The following is a 13,549-nucleotide window of genomic DNA, read 5'->3' as shown; positions in this document are numbered from 1 at the left end:
AGAGAGAGAGAGAGAGAGAGAGAGAGAGAGAGAGAGATTTTAGATGAGTTTATATATAGCAAGTGTATTTATTTATTTAATATTAAAAAGTTAGCAAGATAAAAAGGCGCACTTGTATGCCTTAAAGAAAATTTTTTCAATGAGTATTTTTCAAAAGTACATGCATTGAAAAATATTAACATATCTCTATGTTCACGACTTCATTAGTTTTAAGCTGTAACTTTAAGAAGCTTATTAAACAGAGTAGAATAAGCTGAATGAAAAGAATCTACCTGACAAATTGTTTTTTAGTTAACATTCTTCTCTATATGCGAGCTGACTTTATACCTTCTAAGATTTTCAAATTTAAAGCTTTCAACTTCTGAATTTTAATTAAATAAAATATAATTAATATTTCAGTTTTCACGCTCTTCCCTCCTCATCTTCTTTGATTATATTTGAGCGATCTGAGAAATACACCGAAAAATCACAGGTTTAGGTGTTCCTAATGTGAAAACTTCTTGTTGGATGTTCTCTCTTATATTCTGCTCGCTCTGTACGTTTAATTTTGAGCGCGTATCGTCGAGACACTCGAGACGAGAAGACGACCCTGATACATATAAAACAAATGGAAAGCTATTTTAGACAAAAACTGTATGGCCCTTGAGGCGAAAAGTTGAACCGAACAAAAGGGAGAGAGAGAGAAAGGACAATTCTTGTTATTTCTCTGTCGAATATAATCAGGCGGAGGAGGAATGTCATTTCGGCGTTTAAATCGCGATTTAAATTAATGACGATACCGCCGCCTGCGACAGGATGTCACGCGTGTATCAAGGACCACATATGCTGTCGTGTCGTGACTCGCTTAACATTCGTGAATCCTGCCGGAAGTTGCCTACACGAATGCACGGTCGCGCGTGCGACCGGCTGCTGAGGAATTGAAGTAATTGACCTCATGTATGAGCTAAATTCTCGCCCATGCGTCATGTAGACAATGATTATTTGCTATTTATGACTGTTTAATAACGAGTAAATAGCTGCGTTATTTCTCCGTGTTATTTCTCGACGAGATAGTCAAGTCGTAGTCAAGTGTCCATTTGTATCATTTAAATGAATAAAAAAAAACTTTTTAAAGAATGAAAAGAATTGAGAATTATATCTGTAAAGAATGTGGATACAGTTCTGCACGCAATTGTTAAAATGGCACAATTCCGATCATTAAATTATTTTATTATGATTTTCAATATTTCGTAATAACTCTACGTCACAATTTCTTTCCATACTTCCACTACAATTTTTCAATACTTTTCTATATTATGTATATAACTTAATTCGAGTTTTTACAGATACAAAAATGTTTCACAAAATAAAAATTATGCACGCGCGGCACACACACACACACACACACACACACACACACACACACACACACACACACACATACATACATACATACATACATACAAGGTAAAACTGGTCGACTGTGACATCATTAATTGCTATCATTTAGTACGTTTGTTTTTGTCGTTGAACGTCGCGCAGACGAGCGTGCCGAGCGATTTCTGAGAAAGGGCCACGGTGAATTCCTTCAATCCTTAATCGCATCCAGTGTATCAAAAGCACTATTATTACTACACATTACGCGTATTTACTTCCTTTATTGTTAATTGGATATTATATGGATGAAAATAATCATTTATTATCAACATTGAATAATAAGTAGTGACTTTTCTGAATGCTACGTAGCATTTAAATAAGTAAATTTTTACTTTTAGAAATTTAAAAAAGGGAGAGAGTAATTGAAGAAAAAAGAAAAAAAAGTAGGAGGAGAAAGTCAATTAACTTTCTCGTTTCATTAAATATGTAGAAAAAGTAAACTTGTAACAAATTTATGTGTTTTCTACAGTTTTGAAAGGTAGTCCAGCCATTGGTGGTTCCATTCAATCTCTACCGTTTAACGACGATCATCCGGACACTAAGGAGGAGAGTGATGGTAAGTCACAATTTGTCAATCATAAACACAGATGTATGTTTTAGTCTTGGAAAATGTACGGATACGATATATACATACATATATATATATATATACACACTTATACATCTCAGCGATAAATAGAGAAAAAATGATTTTGGTTGTTATAATAATAATTATAAAAGATGTTTTATGTTTGATTATAGACTGAGGCAATATTTTATCTATGAATCTCATTGAAGAATTTGAGATCCATTCTTCCTCAATTCGTAGCTTCCAATATCAAAAAATCTAATGTTTAAATACTATATCCATTTCGAGGCTGAGAAAAAAATATTTCTCTTACAGAGTCTGATGAAATAAAGTTCGCGTGAAATGTCGCGTAAACATAAATCGCCAATTACTGATTTTAATCTCTATATCCTACTGAATCGAGTTCGAGTATTGTTTCTTTAAAAAACTGTATACAAATTAAATTTCTTCCATTTTTCATATTTCTGCTTCCATCTTTCGCAACACTTTCCGATGTTTAGCTTTATAGCTTGAAAATGTTGTCGCATTACTCTAGACTCTACTCGCGCTACTCTGTCATCAATCTTCAAAATATATTCCTTTCAGATAGTTTAGCAAGGGGAAACTGAAAAACTCTGAAAAACTCACAAAGGTCTGGCGAATAAGAAAGCACATTCATTCAAGCACAGTGCAATTTGTTTGTTGGTCAAAAACTCTTCAACAAATAGTGCTATGTGCAAGATAATATAAAACACGATGACACTTTTAAGAGTTATAATACAAAGCGAATTTGGGAAATTAATTTAATCGAAATTGAAAGAAATACTTCAATTTGTATATAGCATCTCAAGGAAATTGCATCTCATTATTTTGAAGGAAACGACCTTGCTCCCTCCTTCATTCCTCAATTCGACAATGAGGTTCGTACTGGCATTTACATCGCGAGTTCGAACTTTACTGTTGGATCTCGTATTTTAGCCAAACATTTAAATAATTGTTACCTATTCTTTAGGAGTATAACTGATGTCTCTTAAAAAGAATTTTTTTAAATATTTTTCTCTTTAGATCATTTTTGCATAATGTAAGATTGGCTTTCTCATTATCATCAAATAAGTCGATCAGCATTTTTGCAAATTATTCTACATATGGAATTGTAATAATTTATTAATTTCTTTCTTTTGCAGCAAATGATTGCATATCGGATAGAAGGTCAGTATTGGAGGATCAGAAGCGAGAAGAGAAATTTTACGTTCCACAATGCATGTCTGATGGAAGATATCATCGAGTGCAATGTTATTCAGGATATTGTTGGTGTGTATATCAGGATACAGGTAAGCCAATACCAGGGACATCCTCGAAGGATCGCACACCGAATTGTAATCCAGTTCCGACTCCAAGTAGACCTATGAAAGGTAATTATAATAAAAGTTTGTTTTTTTGAAAATTACTTGTGTACAATTATCCACACCACACCACACCACGCCACACGACATCACACCACACCACACCACACCATACACCACACCACACCACGCACGCACACAGGTTTCCAAAATAATTGACATTTAATGTTCAAAAAATAGTTTTTTTGGCGATATTTTTTGTAAAGAATGTTAACGTGATATTTATAATTTTATATATATGTGTATATACATAAATTTTTTACCTAAATATTAATTCTCCAATGTTCATAGGATGTCCAGAGCTAAAAAAACAACTATTTCTTCGAGATTTGATGGATCTCATGCAAGAGAAAATGGAAGCCTCCAATATCGATTCCAATGAAACTACTGTTAAATGGCAGGCTTCCAAGGAAGAAAGAGTAGCCACGTGGCACTTTGTGATGCTTGATAAAAATAAAAACAAGGTATTTTACAATCGTGATTTTTTCTTTCTCTTATGAATATCTATTATTAATAGAGGTATGATAACACTCTAATAATAGTTTACATCAAAAAATTATTTTGAATTGGACTAGGTGTTTCTTATAGATTCTTGAATGAAAATGATACCGCAAGTAAAAAAATTTCAGCATATCAGGTTTCCAAGATAATTGAAATTGAATGCCCAAAGAATGGCTTTTTGGCGATATTTGATATTTTGTTTTGTAAAAAAGATTAACCTTATCTTGAAATTCCAATCAGAATTTAAGTCACGAATGTATTGTTCAAAAACAATGCTTCAGACAAAAGGTATATGGTCTAAAGAGAGACAAATAATGGTAAAATTGAATGCGCATGTGAGTGCGCTGCCTTAGAATCTCCATATTAACAATTAGCTCTTAACTTCATTCCTTCATAATATGGCTAAAAAGATATTGAAGTAAAAAAAAAGCATTTTATAGGGGATGAATACATTTATGACTTCCGATCGGAATTTCAAGATAACGTTTTTTTTTTACAAAGAAATTGTCAAATATCGCAAAAAACTATTTTTTAAATATTAAACCTCAATTATCTCGGAAACCTTACGTGCTGAAGAAATTTGGCTTGCGATATCGTTTTCAGCAGCCAAAATCTGTAAGAAATACCTAATCTGGTTCAAAGTAATTAAAAAACTTTGTTTTTTTGTAAACTAATATAAGCTAATGTTCCTAAATATGGTAGCTAAATTATTATATTCGGAGTTTAATATAAATACTAGAATAATTTTTCAACCAATTAATCACATTCTAATTCTTAAGGAAATGCGTAGAAAAGATAATACGCGATTTTTTTTCCTAGCCAACTCTGTTCATTGGCTTTTTTTAAATAAAATAAATGTTTCCTGATTACTTTCTCTCATAACTTTATTCTACCGTAATTCTTTGTTGATTCGAAAAATCACTTTTCATAGAAAAAGAATAGTAATTAATATGACATTAACACACATGCATATATACGCGCGCGAGTGCACGTGCGTGTGAGTATATGCAGTATATATACATTTGCAGGTTTTAGAAAAAAAAGAATGGAAAAGTTTCCGCACAATGGTAGCGAGTAGTAGACAACTCCGGAGATGTGGCAAAAAATTACCGAGATATTGTGACATCAATAATGATAGAAGGATCAGTATGACAGAATGGCTCAGTTGTCTCAATGCTCAGCGTCCAACAACAGGTGATACAATAATATGTATTTTCTTTGCTTTTCCTTTGTGTGTACGCGCGCGTACACATATACACACATACACAAAATAATTGTAAACTTTGAATGCACATTTCAGTTGACGATCCGGAGAAAACATTAACTACACCGAAAAGAATAGGTCCAAATCCACTAGATCAGTTTCTTAATGATGACGACTAATACATTATGTGATAATTTATGTTCGTAATCCCATAAAGAGAGACACCCATCTTTTTTTATATTAAGCCTCAAAACAGCTAATGGAATCCTTGGAATCACCGTAAGCCATCTTATCAACGTAATAATATTTTGATATTTTATTAACTTTTGAGAGTTTAAATTTGAGTGCGAATCGCATATTTTTATATTTAACTTATAAAACTCAGAATTTTTAGAATTTTCAAGAGTAAAACTTTTTAACTGAGTAATCATTTATACTTTGTCTATTTCTGAAAATTTAACACTGGCATTTCGCAAGATACGAGCAATTTTCTCATATTAGTAATTGTCAATATTATTGTATAATCATCAGTATGTGTGTCAACTACTCTTGTCACCTAGTCCATAAATCATTTTTTAAATAATTAAGCTATCTTATATTGGAAACAAATTCAGTTTAGAAAAAAATCCAATAAAATAATTTTATAGCATTTTTCTCAACCTTGAATTTTTGTTACATATCTTTTACCTATTTCTTCTTCAATTACGAAGAGTAGCATCTAATTAAGCATTTATACGCGTTTCTAGTTTACGAAACTGTAAATTTGTAAATCAGTAAGAAAATATCTAGTATATTTTATTTAGAGATATATATTCTTTTATGTACTCTACACAATCTCTCTTCTGGTGGTACAGAATTTTTTAAATGTGACAAGAGAGAATACTCTCTCTCTCTCTCTCTCTCTCTCTCGTTACATTTATTGCAGAGATAGTAAATAAGCATTTGTAAAAGTTCCATTCAGTCCATTGTATGAAAAAATATAAATCTAATTTGTGCGTCGGTATATTTTCATATATACATGTACATAATTCTTTTTCATCTATATGTTATATACATACATCTCTCGTATGGTTTTTACAGATCTTGGATGCGATTTCTCATGTGCAAGAATTCTGTATATCTTTTTGTATATCTTTTCCTTCTTATCGCAAACACACAATAAATATAAGGCCGTATTTCAAAAAACATTTCCATCCATAATTTGTGTGGATGATTACAGTTGCCTCTCGATTTTAATCCATTCTTTTGGGACCTCGTGTTCTCCATGCGACTAGCAAATTCCACGAAAAATACAAAGAGAAACAATGAACCTGTGAGGCTAAAAGAATAAAAGCGTACCAAAGTACGCCATATGGTAGACTCTGAAAAGTAAAATAATAATAATAAAGATATATGTGTAAACAAGTTTGTTTTGCATTTAAGAATAAATTGTGCAAGAAATATAGTAAAATTTGGATTGTTTTTTCAAAAAGATAATTAATACGCGGACGTCTTTACTTGTAAGAAACAGTTTAGTCAAGAAAATTTAATGACTTTGAAAAAAAATGTGATCATACCTGCCACAAATGAATGTCCTCAGATTTGCCTACAGTTAAATATATCCAGACATCTTTGAAGTAATACACTATGGCATAAACCAAAGGACCGTAACCTAACAAGATGATACCTATCATATAATTTTGCAGTGTTTTAATCCTATTTTTTTTAATCGCGGAGAGAGCGAAAAAGGATAATAACAAACTAATACACCATATGTATTCCCACCATAATGGCTGAAAAATAAATTTATTAAATGTGATTAAACTTAATATGTATCCAATGTCGCTAATCTATGTAACGTATATATATATATATATAAGTTTAAAGAAAAAACACACAAAGTACATGTTTTTATTTCTCTTTCTCACGTTAGATTTATATTATTTATAACGACATAAATTAATTCACAATCAAGGATGTTTGTTATTAAAGTTTTATACAATCGCTTAAAAAATATTTCGAACCACAATTAACATGCACACACACACACACATACATATCAACGATATTTTTCATTTTATTATACCTGTGGTATTTGTAACTCCTCGATTTCCAAAATAAATATATCCAGATGATCTAATATGTCTGCAGATAGTTTGGCGAGCATGACGAAAAATAATAGGTAATGAAAAAATATACAATATTTCAGTCTTGATTTGTTTGTCGCACTGAAAACAAGTGATTTTTATATATTTTAATGAATACTTGTCTTCTATATATCTTACATTTTGTACATAATTTATGCAGATTTAATTGATTATATCATATTAATATTATTCCCTCCTTTCCTATATATATCAAAATTTATCTTTAATCTAATGTTGTACAGTAAAATAAGTATAATTCGAATCTTTACTCGGTACTGAATATACATACTTTGATTCGATTGATACATAATAACATATGTGCAGTATTAATAATTTAGTGAGTTTGGCATAAACAATAGTTGTTGAAATTATTATACAGGAATAGTAGTTTTAGTCAAATGTAAATTGATATTATCAATGGTGCTTACCACTGGATGAATGAGAATCGTCGGAAAGTAATTCTGTATTTCTTTCAAGTTTTCTCACCTGACTTGGTAGTGTGTTGCGATTTTCTGTCGGTGACTGTAATCGCTCCCATCCGTTCCCAGAGCCTGAGAAAGTGTAACTTTCGAAGCCATAATCGGTAATGTTAGCGTATTAGTCTCTTTTCTTCAAACAAAGGAGGACACGAGATCCATTCGAACCGAGAAGTAAAACTCAAGGCGATTTATACAAGGCAGTGATCCATCGCAGCGCGAGTATCTAACTATTTTTAAACTTTGCGCAGCCAGATGGGAAACGTGTCGGCGGAGTGGGTTGTCAAGTAGCCTTGTCAGCCGTCAGGTCTCGTGAATCTCGTGATTCTGGAACAGTCCGAAGCCGAAGACTCGAGATTCTCCGAAGTATTCAGGGTGCCAGTCAATCCCTGAGCGCGCGTGACAGGCGAACCGAGCGAAAACGCGTCAATCTCGTTACTCGTAGCAGTTAATTGCAGGCAGTGGCAGCCGCAGTCAGAACATACTAAGGTGGCAGCCACGGGCTGAACGGGTTCGTATCGTATGTCGACCGTGCCGTGCAGCTTCGTTACCAAAAGAGCTAGTCATAAGGGTGCGCTGAATGCTCCTACCCTATCGACTATCGTAACTGTGCCGTAACAGTGCAGCTGCTGCCGAATCTATCGATGCTATCGATAGATAGCAGTTCGACAAGTGTGTAGTTACATACATGTCAGTATATGTATATAATCATTATAAGTGTAACCAGAAGCGTTAATCAATATGTTAATGTTGCTTGGAGCATTCATATGAGTTTATTACGGAGAGAGAAACTCAATCTCGGCGCAATTTCCCATTTGATTTTTCTCGCAAGACTATAGAGTAGCACGTACTGCACAGTGCAGTCTGCACTGCACGTATACTTGAGCGCGACATTTTTTGTTTACCGCAGAAAAATTTGATCAGCTAAGGTGCGCGTGTGTCAACGCTGTCAATGTGTTCCCGTATCGCGCCGACTTAAACTTGCGTTAGAATCTTTTCAAGTGTCGAATTATATTAATTTGGGGAAAAAATATATACATGTTCAATACATCGAAAATTAGCTTACGAGCGATATTGGTCGGAAACTTTTTCGTTCAATTACATACCTAAATTTTATTTATCGATTTGTAACAATGTAGATGTCTCCAAGATATCGGCGAGACACGTACCCGCGGCCACTTCTCGTCATTTTCATTCACATCGACATTTATGAGATATACATATATTTACAGATATACCTATCATGTTTTTAAAAATTCAATCTTAAAATTACACTTCACCTTCACTAACGTGTACGTACGTTCGCCATTACGAGCGTTAATTTATATACAACTAACGTCCATTGACGAGACATAAATATCTCTATAATTTTACACGGAAAAGAATTTTAAGTTCTAGCTGCTCTCAATAACGCGACGAACTTCTCTCGTGAGTATACATTTCGTAAAGCTCCTATTCCGAGCCGATTACAAACAAGCTTACATCACAACTGCAATTTACATGGCGAGTAGTGGCTGAAAAATACCATTGATAAGGATCGAATATCTGTAATGTTCCTGTGGAAAAACTGCCCTTTACAAACAAAACTTTCCTTTACAAACGCGTTTCGTGAAAATTCATTTGTTGAAACACACATTTTTTAAATTGTTTTACGCGCTAGAAAGAAAGAGAATGTAATCATCACATCAGGTACACATGTGCTTTGAATGCCGTAAAAACAGCGGGTTCCCAATAGCGCGATCTGTCAATCGGTCGCGGTTATCAATGATTGCGCGTCTAATAAACTCTCGCTTAGAAGGATCGAACTATTCATAATAGGCGCACTTACGGTATTGCCTGATCTATTGTTACTAAAGGGATAAAAGCTATCGATATTTGTATGAAGAGAGCAGCAGGTACCGACCTTATCTATTGGTGAGATATGGTGGCTTTCGTTTATTTCAAGGTGATTTACGTCGTTTTGAAGTAGCCTAATATAAAGTTCGATATGCCTTTGTCCACCGTTACGAATCTCAAGTGTCGGTATCCAACGAAAATAGCATTGAGTCCAAAGCTCGAGATTAGAAATTGTATATAAAGGTTTTATAATTGTTTCGTTTTCCGTTTTCATCTTCCCGGTGGAATTACGGGGAAAAAATAAAGGGTTGTAAAACAACAAGATATCCTGATCGTTGAATTGCTCTCGCCAATCCCAAACACTACGAAGTACGAGAGGCGTGTTGGGATCCTGAAAAATTCAAATTAAGCATTGTGTAAAACGCTCGTAAGCTTACTAGCTATGTACAATACTAGCTAATACTTTATTATTGATTCAACAGTAAAAGATTTATTACCATAGCTGCCACTGCCCGGTCTCTTTCGCAGTTGAAAATAAAGGTATCGAATATGGAAACGTGTGCTGCGTCCCATAGTGTGGTCAAATATGTTTCCGTAAATTCAAATTCCGTTGGATATTGGTGGCACAATTGCCATACACAATCGAGGTATAAGAGAAACAATGGAGACTGTGTAAATAAAATGAAAATAATTTGCCAGTACATACTATATACATACACATATATAGTCACCTCCTAGGTTCTTTTTAAGTTCGCTTACAAGTCAAGTCAGATGCCATGCGTACCTTTTCCGAATTTGCTTTCACAATGTGGCCCAATCTATCGCAAAACGGATGGCCACCAGCGACCCATTCTTTTTGTAATAACGATTGAAAACCAGCTATGGTACGAAAGTGATGATCCAGCAACAGTTGCGCTAAACTCGATATAACGCAGCACAAGTCTCTAGCGGCACCTTCTAAAAAAAAAAAACAACGATCTGATTTATAACAGAAGTCGACTTGGTTCGACAATAAGCTATATGTCAATTAAATTTTTCCATTTTCCTATTCGATGCGTTAATGTACGTTAATGTAATGTAAAGTCAACAATCATAAAGCTTCTCTTAAAACGATTCTCTTACGGTTCCGCCGCACTTGCCGCCTCGAACAAAATCAATTTACAATCTCAACAATTTTGTAAAATCTACCTTGTAAAATGACGGAAATCCCTAAATTAAGATGGTCGCAGACTTCAACTGTCTTTTGTAAGCAATACGATATATATTTAAGCCATTTTGTATTTTCTAACAATGAGTAAAAATTATTATCTTGAATCCAGAATTGCCTGATGTTTTCTGAAATCAATATATATTTTTAGACATCATTTCCTTTTTTCACAATCTACATGTTGTATTATGTATATGTATTAGATTGCCTACAAAGGCAAGTATAGCAGTCGGCAGGTATGAGGATAAAAATTTAAACATTTACCTGGTGTGCACAAGCTAATGAATTTAGTAAAACTTGCCGCTATTAGTTTTACATTAATTTCTTTATTTAATTCGATAACAACCGGCGGGATCTTTTGAGGATGGCTTTTACGAACATTTTCAAACATAATATTCTCCTGCATCCTCTCTGTAATCGTTGGTAACAATTCAGACATTTTTACTAATGCCGCACCGTGTGCATTTGTCCAGGACCATACCGGTGGTCTATTACCTTGAAAATGTCTAGCTGCATCTGTCAACTGACAGTCGGTCACAGACGCAGGTACCACTACATATTGCGATAAACTGCAAACACAAGGACAGATAGGCAATTAATGCAAAACCTCCTTTCCTCTTTCAAACGCCCAAATTTCATTACATAATTAATGTAAATTTCGTTCGATGACGAGAAGTCGTTACCTGGGGCAAAGCTGAAATTTGGCATTAACTAGGGATAATCTCCAACCTTTTCTCGTTTCATCGCTACACAATGTTCTTTTCAATTCGCTTTGCCAGTCTGAAATATCCCGAAATAGTTGTACATTTTTGTCAAGACTACTGTAATAAGTCTCTCTGTAAAGACACAGGCACACAAGGTTTTGTGATTAATTTTCAGCTTTTCTTTCTATCATACATTATATTATAATATGATACAATAAGGAGAAGGGATTTTATGACTGTAACTTTAACTTTATTATCTATGTATTTTTTGTAGACTTGAGGCATGATACTAACTTGTAATCGTAGGCAAACAACAGTTGGTGTCTGCTAGGAAAAGCGTGATGTAGCAGCGCAGTCAGAAGATTCTTACCGTGCCCGAGAGGTGAAAATTTGAAAGAAAACGACCAGGTTCTTAGATTCTGCAATTTATAATTAAAGAACGTAATATATATATATATATATATATATATATAATTTTTTCGTCGCTCGATTATTTATAGTGTTGTGTACAAGTCGTTTGTCGATTTTCAAATGATCATTAGCTAACATTTTGTGACATTTAAGCCAAGGAATCAGTTTTCGACACCCATCTTTATTCTTCTTAAAGAAAGAGAGACGAGGGAGAGAGAGAGAGAGAGAGACAGAGACTCACTTTGCAGATAATAAATATTCCTTTCACTTTCGATGGTACTGTATTGCCAGGAACTAACTTTCTTTTCTTATCTCCCACCATAACGTAAATTTCATCGATATTTGTCAAACATGTATCTGTATATCCATACAAGTGGTTTTGTTGGCGAGTAACATTCTGTAACAAATTCTTGGATATGTATTTAAATGGTTTAAATGTCTTAATAATTAAATAAAATTGATGATTGTAAAATTATAATGTTATACCTCTCCATTTGAATCACCACTGGTGACAAAGGTAAGTTTGAAATTGGTCACCGACAGAACACCAGATATGCCTTGTTTTAGATCACTAACAGGTGAGAACATAAGGACACTTTGTGCCTCAGCAATAAGAACTTCTCCTGGCAATAATTTTATACTATTTTCAATTAATGAATTGCGTCGACTAGAACTAAAGGTCTAGAAAAAAAAATTAGGTGGATTAGCGGATTATCTAAAAAATTCAGATAAATTTCTAGTTTTGAGAGACTCGAGCAAGAGCTTATAATTAAATCTCCACAATGTTGAGATTTAATTATAAGCGCCAAATGTTTACATAGCTTATGTAAATGACAAATACCTGTAGCTCGTGTTCTTCCAATCCCACGTAACTAATAAAATTGTTGCTACTTTTGCTTTCCATGACAAATATTCGATCTCGATAAAACTAAGGCAGTTTTATTTAACCAATAATAAATTGGTTTCTGCAAACAATAGCGACAAGCGCGCAAGTGATAAAACGCTTCATTTAATTTTCTTCCCACATAGTTGAATCAAGTTGAATCTTTCAAGCCACTTTTACAGGATACTCATGGCAATGTCATTCGTGATATCATTTGTGGGGAAGCTGTAGAAATTCAAACACTACTTTGATACTAGAGGAGGTTCATACAGGTTGAAGAGCTGTCTTTACACTCTTTACGAGTGGCGTACCGTGCGCGCGCGATCTCAATTGTCTCCTATCCTATTTTCTATCTCTAGCGAAGACTCCAATTATTAAGAGTATCCAACTTTACTATCGTTAAATACATAATCAGAGAGAAGCATGAATAGTGTGCGCGGCCTTTGCGTTGCGTCCATTCCGGCCTTTTACGTGTCGGGACGGGACACTGGCGATATTACATCCATTTTTGAAATGGGAACTATGTAGCTGCGTCCATTTTCTGACATTGTCGATATAATTATAACGTCAAAAATCAGGGGATATGGTTCGAGTCTGTGCTACATTCATAAATAAAATTGTGTATTTCGTGCTACCTTTTAATCACCGACGAGATATCATTAAAGACCGACACCCTTACGGGAGTAAGCGTTGCTGGTTTAGTAATTGCTAAAATTTAAGCAATTAGTCAATAATATAATATTAATTTAATGATTTATTGTTAGATTAATGTTTTTTTATACATGTACATTGTAATTCATCTGTATTATAACTTGCTAATAATTAATTTTATTTA

At 33.9% G+C, this 13,549-nt stretch overlaps 3 protein-coding genes across 13 annotated transcripts in view; 1 reads left to right on the top strand and 2 right to left on the bottom strand.

Moving 5' to 3' along the window:
- The window catches only part of LOC105455216 (SPARC-related modular calcium-binding protein 2-like), an 11,840-nt gene extending 6,103 nt beyond the window's left edge, over nt 1-5,737 (top strand). For all 9 annotated transcript variants that reach the window (XM_011698355.1, XM_011698354.1, XM_011698352.1 and 6 more), the window contains 5 exons: nt 1,886-1,972; nt 3,148-3,375; nt 3,658-3,830; nt 4,896-5,061; nt 5,168-5,737. In XM_011698355.1, coding sequence (XP_011696657.1) covers nt 1,886-1,972; nt 3,148-3,375; nt 3,658-3,830; nt 4,896-5,061; nt 5,168-5,250 — 737 coding nt within the window. In that variant the 3' untranslated portion in view covers nt 5,251-5,737. The remainder of the gene's footprint in view (nt 1-1,885; nt 1,973-3,147; nt 3,376-3,657; nt 3,831-4,895; nt 5,062-5,167) is intronic.
- A 127-nt stretch (nt 5,738-5,864) lies between these two features.
- On the bottom strand, nt 5,865-8,580 carry LOC105455211 (protein jagunal). Its single transcript, XM_011698343.1, has 4 exons — nt 7,684-8,580; nt 7,137-7,278; nt 6,628-6,843; nt 5,865-6,432 (listed from the first exon to the last, which is right to left on the bottom strand). The coding sequence occupies exons 1-4, from the start codon at nt 7,773-7,775 to the stop codon at nt 6,304-6,306; spliced, it is 579 nt and encodes a 192-aa protein (XP_011696645.1). The 5' UTR covers nt 7,776-8,580; the 3' UTR covers nt 5,865-6,303.
- Nucleotides 8,581-8,665: 85 nt separating this feature from the next.
- Nucleotides 8,666-13,192, bottom strand: LOC105455212 (myotubularin-related protein 10-B). 3 transcript variants are annotated; one of them, XM_011698346.1, is made up of 11 exons: nt 12,673-13,192; nt 12,318-12,512; nt 12,073-12,240; nt 11,715-11,839; nt 11,400-11,552; nt 11,212-11,285; nt 10,981-11,127; nt 10,698-10,844; nt 10,294-10,466; nt 10,007-10,177; nt 8,666-9,900 (listed from the first exon to the last, which is right to left on the bottom strand). In XM_011698346.1, the coding sequence occupies exons 1-11, from the start codon at nt 12,733-12,735 to the stop codon at nt 9,418-9,420; spliced, it is 1,899 nt and encodes a 632-aa protein (XP_011696648.1). In that variant the 5' UTR covers nt 12,736-13,192; the 3' UTR covers nt 8,666-9,417. The 3 variants fall into 3 exon arrangements, with proteins under 3 accessions (XP_011696648.1, XP_011696646.1, XP_011696647.1); XM_011698344.1 differs by having other exon boundaries at nt 10,981-11,285; XM_011698345.1 differs by having other exon boundaries at nt 10,981-11,285; nt 12,073-12,228.
- Between the last annotated feature and the right edge of the window lie 357 nt (nt 13,193-13,549).

Source organism: Wasmannia auropunctata, unplaced genomic scaffold (assembly GCF_000956235.1).
Source record: "Wasmannia auropunctata unplaced genomic scaffold, wasmannia.A_1.0 LD335903.1, whole genome shotgun sequence".
NCBI lineage: Eukaryota > Metazoa > Arthropoda > Insecta > Hymenoptera > Formicidae > Wasmannia > Wasmannia auropunctata.
The sequence above is the reverse complement of the archived record's forward strand: the minus strand, read 5'-3'. Positions and strand labels throughout refer to the sequence as shown.